General features: G+C 41.8%; 1 protein-coding gene and 1 pseudogene across 7 annotated transcripts in view; both read left to right on the plus strand.

The window, feature by feature from the left end:
- The window catches only part of slc4a2b (solute carrier family 4 member 2b), a 58697-nt gene extending 51539 nt beyond the window's left edge, over positions 1–7158 (plus strand). For all 7 annotated transcript variants that reach the window (XM_026179911.1, XM_026179916.1, XM_026179912.1 and 4 more), the window contains 11 exons: positions 156–372; positions 464–670; positions 785–933; positions 1037–1231; positions 1633–1857; positions 1963–2052; positions 2162–2328; positions 3928–4181; positions 4266–4435; positions 4777–4950; positions 5242–7158. In XM_026179911.1, coding sequence (XP_026035696.1) covers positions 156–372; positions 464–670; positions 785–933; positions 1037–1231; positions 1633–1857; positions 1963–2052; positions 2162–2328; positions 3928–4181; positions 4266–4435; positions 4777–4950; positions 5242–5322 — 1929 coding nt within the window. In that variant the 3' untranslated portion in view covers positions 5323–7158. The remainder of the gene's footprint in view (positions 1–155; positions 373–463; positions 671–784; positions 934–1036; positions 1232–1632; positions 1858–1962; positions 2053–2161; positions 2329–3927; positions 4182–4265; positions 4436–4776; positions 4951–5241) is intronic.
- Positions 7159–7946: 788 nt separating this feature from the next.
- On the plus strand, positions 7947–8393 carry LOC113028813 (cyclin-dependent kinase 1-like; annotated as a pseudogene).
- Positions 8394–11128: the final 2735 nt, after the last annotated feature.

Here is an 11128-nt window from a genome sequence, read left to right on the forward strand (position 1 = left end):
CAAAGGCTCTAATCCGGACCACTGGTCAACTTTGAAAAATGTGAAGGAGGACATAGAAGAATTTTACATTTATATGAAATAAAATAACACCTGTAGGTTTCTGTTGGCACCAATGATGTTGGGTAAATTGGTTTATTTCTGCCATCATCTTTCAGCAATTCCACGAGGCGGCCTACCTGGCAGATGACAGGCAGGACCTGCTGAATGCCATCAACAGCTTCTTGGACTGTAGCATCGTGCTGCCACCTTCAGAGGTGGGAGGTGATGAACTGCTGCGGTCTGTCGCCCGCTTTCAGAGGGAGATGCTGCGGAAGAGGGAGGAACTCGAGGTCAAACTAATGGCCAAAGAGCCTAAAAGCCTTGAAGAAAAAGGTAAGTGTTTCCGTTTCAATTAGGAATTTCACTCGATTTGATTTTAGGTGCCTTCTCATGGGTTTTAACGTAAAGCTCTGTTGTCACTCAGAGGCACTCCTCAAACCTTCGAAAAAGTCAGATGACCCCTTAGAGCGTACTGGGCGGCCTTTTGGTGGGCTGATACGAGACGTGCAGCGGCGTTACCCAAAGTATGTCAGCGACTTCAAGGATGCCCTGAACAGCCAGTGCATGGCCGCAGTTATCTTCATCTACTTCGCTGCCCTCTCTCCGGCCATAACATTTGGAGGTCTGCTGGGTGAGTCTGTGTGAGGGAATTGAGAGCGTATTCACGCCTCATATCGCAAATCCTCTCCGTGTTTTGGTAATAGTGGCCTCTTGATTAACCTTTTAATCCCGGGTCTGCCTCCAGGTGAGAAGACAAACGGCCTGATCGGTGTCTCTGAGCTGATTGTGTCAACATCAGTGCAGGGGGTGGTCTTCTGTCTGCTCGGGGCTCAGCCATTGCTGGTTGTGGGCTTCTCTGGACCTCTGCTGGTCTTTGAAGAAGCCTTTTACAGTGTAAGTTGCATAAAAACATATGAAGTTAATTTCAAAAATGTTAAAAATGCTGGTGACTTACTAAATAGGCAAACAAATGTGCTTAATGTCTCTGTGCTCACAGTTCTGCACATCAAACAACATAGAGTACCTGACGGGCCGCGTCTGGATCGGCTTTTGGCTCATCATCATCGTGGTCACCATGGTGGCCTTCGAAGGCAGCTTCCTGGTGCGCTTCGTCTCCCGCTTCACCCAGGAAATCTTCTCCTTCCTCATCTCCCTCATCTTCATCTGCGAGACCTTCATCAAGCTTGTCAGGGTACACATGAGACGTGAAAAGCTCCTGATTAGAAAAAGTTTTTGTTGGCACGCTGTGTGTTTGCGCCGCTGACGCTAAGCAGAGCAGACTAATCTCTGGACAGGGTTCAGAAGTCGGGGTCGAAATGAGCGTGTTTTTCTAACAAGCACACCTGAAATCTTTTCTGATTGATGGAGCCTGAATCCTAAATGGATTTAGAGTTTTAATTATGGTCCAGACTTATGATTTTTGGAAGATCTGCTATTTTTAGAGTTTTATGGCACAGACTTAAAAGGCATTTTGCTACGAGCTAATCTCATTTCAAAGAAAGAGTGGTTGCGATACCTGTTAATCTGTCTAAGAAAAGTAATCACAGCGTGTTTGCGTGAGCACCTTTTTATAATATGAAACTCTGTGTGCAGATTTTCAAGGAGCACCCGCTGAAAAGCTGTTCCCTCAACGGCACCGATGCAGACGACTTGGCGGAAAACATCACCCTAATGATGAAAAACAGCAGCCAGCCGTCGACTGTGAAGGTCAGCGGGGAACCGAACACGGCGCTGCTCTCTTTGGTTCTCATGGCAGGGACGTTTTTTATCGCTTTCTACCTGCGCAAATTCAAGAACAGCGCTTTCTTCCCTGGAAGGGTGAGGAGCTGAAATCTGTAATTAAGATCTGCAGCAAATATTTGATCTTGTTTGATGTGACACATTTTGCAGTCTTCTTTAAACCGTGCCGTCTGTGGTGTTTAGATACGCAGGATTATTGGAGACTTTGGGGTACCGATCGCCATTCTCATCATGGTTCTGGTGGATTACTCCATAGAAGACACATTCACACAGGTGAGACTCAGTGGACTGTGCAGTGTGTTTATCATGCAAAATATTGGAAAAATAAGGAACCTCCTTATCTCAGAGGTTGATGGGAGTCTGTCTCGTGTCTTCCTTACAGAAACTGAGTGTCCCCAGTGGATTTTCAGTGACGAATTCCGACAAGCGCGGCTGGTTCATCAGTCCGCTTGGATCAAATGGGGAATTCCCTATCTGGATGATGTTTGCCTGCTGCTTGCCCGCTCTGCTGGTTTTCATCCTTATCTTCATGGAGACTCAGATCACCACGTGAGTTTTGCTGGAGCCGCATCACACAGGCAGATGTTTGAAGAGTTGCTGGTGTACATTTATACGCTGCTCAAAAACTCCTTAAGGAACACTTTTTATTTTTTCCCCTGTGGACACTATCAAGTCAAAGTCCTGGGATATTGATCTGGTCAGTGTAGTAGCAGAGGAGGTTGTTAATCGGTTTCAGCTGCTTGGATGTTAATGAAATTAACAACACGCACATTAGAGGTGCAACAACAGAGAGAGGGACAGACCCCAAACCAGGAATGGTTTTACAGGTGGAGGGCACTGACAGTTTTTCAATAGTTTTGTATGAACGTCATTCAGTAATCAAATAAATAAAATCTGTTACGTTTTTAAAAGTACAAAACTATCAGATTCATATCCAAATGTGGGGTCAAACAAGTTTAGTAGAGAACTATTTGTAACTTTTTACTAAGAAAGAAATAAATGCACCTGGTCATTATTTATTTCCTAACTGATATTTCTAAACAGCCAGATCATTTTTTAATTAAACACAGTTGTACAGAGTAGACTGCACATTTAATAACCTCCTTCCAAAAACAGACAAACACCCTGTTACTGAAAGAAGGCAGATAATGTAACAGATGAAACACGGGGAAAATGTCACTCAGCTTTTTTTATGCAGGATATTAAAGTATAAAGATATTTATTTCAGTTTAACACTTTCTACAATGGCCTGCTGGGGGCAGTATTCCTTTATTTTTTTCCATTATTTTCTACATTTTTACCATAACTGAAATGGTAAACTACAGCAACAAAACATCAGCCGAGTTCTTTAGTGACCAACATTTTATTGAATCAGGAGATTCTCTGGAAGTTTTGTGTATTTTAGTCGTGATGCACAGTACCGTGCACAAGTTTAAACGTTTAACCACTGTTCATTTATTTGTTTTTCTTCCAAGGAGCCAGAATTTCTTATCATTTTTTCATCTTGACCAAAATTTCTGGACGAGTTTTGTTGGACATTGGCTGCTTTTACCACTCATGTCCAGTCCACTCCATGTACCTGACCATTTTCAGAGGAATATTTTGTTTGTTTATTTAAATTGCTCAGCACTGCCCTCATGAGACATTCAAGCATAAAATAAACTCCTTACTCAAGGGATGAACTTCTGTTGTGTCTACACATAACCAACAATTTAGCAAAGAGCCAGTGTGAAATGATATCTTTAGGGATTTTGTTACTAGCAGCCTGTCACAAAAACACACAATTAGTTCTGATTCCTTTAGTTGAATCTATGAAACTAGCAGGGTTGTCTGCAAAAAACTATTAGTCAAATTGACATGGTGTGCAGTGTGTCCTTAAAAAAGTTGAGGACAAAAGGAGTAAGTTTACCCAGAGTGAAGAATAAAGGTGGTCATACCAAAGATTGAATTTTCCAGCTATTTCCCAGTTTCAACCCATCAGATGTTTAAGCTGTTTTCTAAATGATGTGTTTAGTGTTTTAGCTTCTGTAACGCATCAAAATGCAGATAAACAAGCACACACACACAAAAAAAAAATGCCGTACCTCATCATATGTGATTAATCTGAAATGTGTTTCTTACGTTTGGCTCTGTCCCGGCTTCCTGCAGGCTGATAGTTAGTAAAAAGGAGCGCATGCTTGTCAAAGGTTCTGGTTTCCATCTGGACCTGCTTCTGATCGTGGTGCTGGGCGGCACCTCAGCTCTGTTCGGCCTGCCGTGGATGGCCGCTGCGACCGTTCGCTCGGTGACCCACGTCAACGCCCTCACCGTCATGAGTAAGGCCGTCGCTCCCGGAGACAAACCTCGCATCCAGGAGGTGAAGGAGCAGCGGGTCACTGGGCTTCTGGTTGCAATCTTAGTTGGTGAGTTCCAGACTTATCATCTTTTCTTTCCTCCCGTGGCTGTGTCCTGTGTGAACTTTACCCTTTAACGCTCTCCTCCGTTAGGCCTGTCGATCGTGATCGGCGACCTGCTGTGTCAGATCCCCCTCGCCGTGCTCTTCGGGATCTTCCTCTACATGGGAGTGATGTCGCTCAACGGTATCCAGCTAACGGAGCGGATGATGCTTTTGCTCATGCCACCAAAGTATCACCCTGACCACACCTATGTACGCAAGGTGAGAGGAACATGAAAACACACTTTTACAGCCAAAGTAAAGGACGTGAGGATGGAGATGCTCTGCTGTAGCAGAAACAAACAGAAAAAGAAGTTTCAGGATTTTTGCGGTCTGTCACAAAAAAGATGTTTTGCACACTTAAAAACGCCGGAGTTCCCTCAGAGTGGTTTCCAGCTAGGGGAGACTTTATCTGTGTTAATCCACACAACCTCTAAACGTTTATTTATACCCCTAAAATAGTTTGCAAAGGTTATACGTATCTACATTTGGGAATTTTTTGAGCGCTCCCTGCAGAAACTGTTGTCCTTGTCAGATATGTGAGCGACCTCTCTATCCTTCAGGTCCGCACGCTGCGCATGCATCTCTTCACCTGCATCCAGCTGGTGTGTTTGGCGGTGCTGTGGGCCATTATGTCGACGGCGGCGTCTCTGGCTTTCCCCTTTGTCCTCATCCTCACCGTCCCCGTCAAGATGTTTGTGCTGCGACGGGTCTTCACTGTCAAAGAGATGGCATGCGTAAGTTAACCACAGGGGGGCGCAGTGCCCTGCTTTACGCTGACACACACTGTAGAGGTAAAAAAGGAAACGTAATTTAAATGTTATGATTAGAACTGATTGATAATATCGATAACATTTATGGCTCTGATGTTGATCCACAGAGATGGGTAGCACAAAACATCAGATCAAAATTTCACTAATTTTTTTAAAAAATAAAACAAATTTGCGATAAAATAGTCGTTTAAATGAGTCACAGCTGTTTCGGAGTTAGTTCAGGTTACTGAATGTGACTTCTTGTCTTTCTTTTAGCTGGATGCTGACGACGCAGAGCCAAAGTTTGACGAGCGCGAGTGTCACGACGAGTACTCGGAGATGCAAATGCCGGTGTGATCCACAGCGAGCCCTCGCATCGTCAAATCGCACCGAAAATCTGTCAGTTATCACCAGTTAGAGTTCTGGGACGGCGTCCTTCAAGCGATGTCCCTCTTCATCATCATCATCAAGACATTGAAATGCAGTATGTCAAAGGTTGCTTTGGCTTTTAACTTTTCACTATTTAAGAAGCTTTTCTGCTGCTTTAATAACAGTTTGTGTCTCAAATAATGGAAAAGCAGCTGGAAACTCTTCGCTTAGTTTATTTGTTTTTATTTTAAACATTTCAGGGGACAGGAGATACCGAATCAAATGACTTTATCTCGAGCTCGAGTTAAACATGTTAACAGTAGATAGACGTGTACGATTGATTTTTAGCCCTGAAAGTTGCTCTGATTCACATTGAATATGTGGAAGATATACGGGATACATTCCTTTATGCTTTATGAGTTATTGCTATTCACACTCTTTTCTTCACATTTTAAGATCACCAAGCGCCTTACGAAGGAAATATAAAGGTATTAAGATTTTTTTTTCTTTATTTTGTCTTATTTTAGACAGCTGATCACTTTACACGAAAGCTTGTAGCACTTTTAACATAACAAAATCTGAACAATGACTGTATTTTATGTAATCAGTGTTGCTTTAGTTTGCTTCTTAAATGATCTGTGAGTGATTTTTAGCCTACTTTAACTATTTGTTGTTTTTGTGCAGAAAATGCAGCATTTTAAATGTTTATATTTCACCTGTGGTGAGTGAAGATCACCAGCAGGGGGAGATCTTGTGGGACTGTTATGACGTTCCATAAGAAAAAAGAAAACTGTACAAAAAAAATGCTATTTCTCTCTAAACTAATGACATCGTATCACATTTCTCATCGTGCAAACACTTTTTTTAAAACGGAAAATGACACTGTGGCTTATTAAGTGTACTTTAAAATGTCTCCACACACATATATATATATACACACACCCGTACACGTGTAGGGCACTAATGTAGTTTGTTCTGAGGTCTCATTTCTCCTGTGGTCGGTTAACGGTGGTTTCTTTGTGCCAAATGTCTCGTGTAAATAGTTTTGTGGTCAGAAAAATAAGCTGCACTTCAGTCACGTTAGATCTCCTCTAACTTGAAGGATTTCCAGCCTAATTTTAAATATTTTCACAGCAGGACATTCCTCGTTTTTAATATGTCACTCGCGATTGTGTCAGCCTGGTCGACAAAATTTCCAAACAACCTGTTTAGACAATCTCATGGATTGGTTAAAGCTTTGACTGTGTCAAATAGTTTAAATATTCAGCCCCTGTTACTCTCACCTACATGTTTCAAGCACTACGTTTCCCTCCAGGCGGGCCAGTTTCACTGTTGCTGTGATCTTGTTGCCTTTTTCATGTCACAGTCGCACAAAATCTGAAGTGCCTGTGGGACCATGAAGTGATCTGTGTCTCCTGTGTTTTAAGGATGGCACACGTTACAGTAGTTTGCACATTTGAGACATGCATAAATCAAAAATCTCTGTTATTTATCTGTTTATAATCTGTGGAGTAATTGCTGCTTTAGAAGCCTTAATCGGGTTACGTCACACAATATTTTTTTTCTTCTGTACACACACGTTCAGCTGCAGCACGCCCACGGCAGTGAAGGCGATATTTATGAGAGGTTGGATTTGAGTGTCAGTTTTGTGTCTGCTTCTTGTGCCTGTGATTGAAGTGAAGGCAGTCTGTGTATGTCAAAGTATGCTGATGATTAAAAGTATGTGGATTCATTTCAAAGCAATAAAGTCTTCAGGCTATTGCTGATGTTCCCGTGTACAATAATGGTTCAAATATTGATGATGAATAAAAGTTCTTTTCTATCGTTTGAGTCTGTTTGGCTGTCTTTATGTAAAACACCTTGGAGGAAGGAGAAAAGGTAGATGCACAGAAGACATATTTAGTCCCAACTGCACATACAAGGAACTGGGCTCTATGATTGTCAACTATCACGTCTTGGTGCTGCTCTCCTTTCCACTGCTTTTCCACTGAAAGGTAGAGGAAGTCCCAGAGCAGCCATACCACCAAACAGAAATTATGCAGGTGGCAGCAATCTTCTCTTAATGATCTGGTATTTGACTAAAAAAGTTGTAAAATTAACATCCAAGAGTTTTTAAAATAGCAAAAAAGAGTTTGGCAGCACAAATATGATGGTTTCAATGAATGTGCAAACAAACATCAAGACTGAGTCTGCAAGAACACAATCTGACTCACATATTGGTCTATGATATGCTGTGAAGCATGAAGAAAGCATGAGTGTGTTCATGCATTCAATTTACTATTACATGGACGGTATATTCAAGAGTGTGGACAGGTGCACGGGTCTCACTCCTAATGCTGGCCACATATTAAAAGTGAGGGACCAGCAATGTGTGTGAGCAGAGGGCTCAGAGGACCAAGAAACTTTCTGATTCTCAGCAATAAAATCTGTAAAACCTGGAACCTGAAGGGAAGCCAGTGAGCAAAAAGTGTGAAGTGATATGAAAGTATTCCTGAAGCTTTAGTTTCAGTTTTAGTTAAAGGTCACAGGTGCAGGTTTTTTATGTGCTGGTAGTGCAGCGTTAGCAAAACTGAAGAGGTTTGTTCGTGTCTGTAAAAAAAAAAAAAAAAAAGGCAATAATGGAAGACTACCTGAAAATAGAGAAAATCGGAGAAGGTACATATGGGGTTGTGTATAAAGGTAAGCAAAAGGCAACGGGGCAAATTGTGGCTATGAAGAAGATCCGACTGTAGAGTGAGGAGGAGGGCGTTCCCAGCACAGCTGTCAGAGAGGTTTCTCTGCTCCAGGAGCTGAAACATCCCAATGTTGTACGACTCCTAGACGTCCTAATGCAAGAATCTCGTCTCTACCTCATCTTCGAGTTCCTGTCCATGGACCTGAAGAAATACTTGGACTCCATCCCCTCTGGCCAGTACATGGACTCTATGTTGGTCAAGAGCTACCTTTACCAGATTTTGGAGGGCATCTACTTCTGTCACTGTCGCCGAGTGCTCCAACGTGACCTGAAACCACAGAATTTGCTTATTGACAACCTGTGTCAACATACCCGAATAACATGATTAGTTCATAACCAGGCCCCCTGGAGAGGTTTAAGACGTTTTGAGGAGGTAATTTAGTCAGCTGTGTTGGATTGAGGACAAATCTAAAACCTGTAGGACACTGGCCCTCGAGGCCAGGAGTTGCCCACCTGTGGTCTAGGTGTTTTCCAGCTCAGGGCTTGTTGAGCGGACAGTATGACGCTTAAGAAAACAGTACAGCCTTTTAGCACATCTTATTCATGGCAGCTGACTTCATTCGCTATGCAACAACTTTTTTACCCTCATGGAGCACTTGACAGGTGGCTAGGGGGTAGAGCAGATCATCTACTAGCTGGAAGTTGGAAGTTTGGTCCCAGTCTGCATAATTCTTAGTGGGCAAGATGCTAAACCCCACTTTGCTTTCCAATGTGTTCAGAGTGAGTGTGCGTGAATGTTAGACAGAAAGCATTGTAGAAATATGTGATGTATGAATGAGACATGACATATAAAACCCTTTGAGTGCTCATGTAGAGTAGAAGAGCCCTGTTTACCATAGTAACTTGGGACAGGCTGAGTTGTATTTGTAACTGAACTGATTGGAGCCTGAAAGGGGGTGTACATGTAGGAACAGGTGTTTGTGATATTTAGAAACTTGAAGCAAGACAGGAGTTAAAGATTTGAGGAGACAAACTAAAAGCAGTGTTAGTGAGTGACAGATGAAGGAGTTGGGTACATTACAACAGGGGTGTCAAGCTCTTTGTACTGTAGTTCATAGGGCAGATACAGCTCCACTTAGAGCGACCAGGTCCCAACAAAATAGATGTGCTTAGTTTTTTGTGTGGGACACATCACCAATTTGAATTTAAGTTATTGCTTAACCGTCAGAGGCCTCTACAGACACACTGTAGTTTGGACAGGACACAGAGGATATGTGAGTACATACTGCTGATTCATTTTCTCAGTGATAGTTTCATCATATTCAAAAAATCTGCTAAGCTTGTATGTTTTTGGTGAGCTGTATGACTCCAGAGATGTGGGACGGAGGAGGAAGAATAAAGATGTGATGCAGTCCCACTTAAAGAGGAACGTCGCCCTACCACAAGACTTACAGATGATTAATGTAAAATGCCCAAAATCAGACCTGTGATGTGTTTTTAAATCCTTTATATTACATATTTATGAATGTTACACTGCTTCACATTTACATGGATGGACATTTACTCAGCTGTTCCATCCATCTGTCAGTCTTTTCTCTTCAACTTATCCAGTTCAGGGTCGTGTGTGTGTGTGTGTCTAATAATGGATAGTTTGCTTTAATAAAAATCTTTAGCTTAGATGATGATAAACTGAATTTGTATCATGTGTTTATAAAGAAACAATGGAAAGTTTGGAATCTTTTGTAAGACACATTTTCAAATTATAGCCAGTAACAAACAAATAAACATGTATAATAAAAAGTAATATAGTCTCCTCTTTCATAAGTCCACCAGAGGTCGCCACACACTGGTTCAGCTTTTACTCGTGACGGTCTGTAAACATGGACGACAGTGGCTGCATATGGAGGTTTATTTCCTTTATTTACACTGATGTTAAGGGCTTTGTGTTTATAATATGATCCAGAATATTCGAGCACGTTTAGTGGAAAGAGACAAATTATACTTGCACATAATTTTTCATTTTGGATACAGAAATAACAAAGCATGGAAAACCTGGATCTTTTCTTCCTGAGTCATTTTAATTGGTTACTGTCCAAAATAATAAATCACTGGGTTAAAGTGAGTAAACCTGCGTCTGATTCTGTTTGTTTCATGTGTTTCCAGGGATGTCCCACTGCCATTCAAACACATTTGGACTCTGACGTGTTCCTGTGTTTTAAAGGGACTTTTTATAATTACACAGAGAATTAAACTAAAACTTTAACCACCAGGGGGCAACATTTTATCAGTTGAGTGATCCCCGTTTAACGTCATCTTTTCTTTTTAGCCTAAAAATGTGTTGAAAGCTTACACAGGCCCACTGCATCATCTGGTGGTACAAATGGAAATTGCATGAAATCGCAGCCCAGGCCTCGTTTAACTTTAATTAGGTTCTTTACAATATAATGCACAAATCTGACTTTAAGCTCTCAAAACTATGGTGAACCTATTAACTAGTAAAATTCCTTTATATGGTCACTGAGTCATACAAAACAGCTGGGGCTGCCATGAGACAAATATCTGTTTTTGAATTTGCATCAATTCACATCTTTGCATATGGAGGTTTTGCAGGCATGTGACCCCTAACCATGTGACATTAACCTATTTGCCATTTTGGATGTGTTACAATCATGGTGACAATGTCAGGCCTAAGTCACATAGGCCTAACGACCAGTCTGCACTATGGTCTAAATGTCTAACCCCTGATTGGTCGGTAAAAATTTCCTTGCAGTTTCCTGCGATCGCCCATTGTTTCAATGGAAGATGATGACTTGTCTATGCTGAAGAAATGCTGAAGAATAATTATTATGCACATAGGTGTTTTAACATGAAAACACAGTGGATAGTTACAACAACATATGGTTAGAAAGGCTGGGACTGAATACCTGTCCACTGGGTTGCAGAGGTAGAAGAATCAGGCTTTGACACAGACAGCATCTCTTCTGTCTTCACTCATGAGCTCATCGGCTACCAAAGACAAGCAGCTAGAATGAGGAGTGAAATGGTGCAATGATGATAACATGGAGCAGAACTTGCAGGGAAAGTTTCCAGGTTTGAATCTGGCCATCTTCAAGCAGTTTA

Source organism: Astatotilapia calliptera, chromosome 9 (genome assembly GCF_900246225.1).
Source record: "Astatotilapia calliptera chromosome 9, fAstCal1.2, whole genome shotgun sequence".
NCBI lineage: Eukaryota > Metazoa > Chordata > Actinopteri > Cichliformes > Cichlidae > Astatotilapia > Astatotilapia calliptera.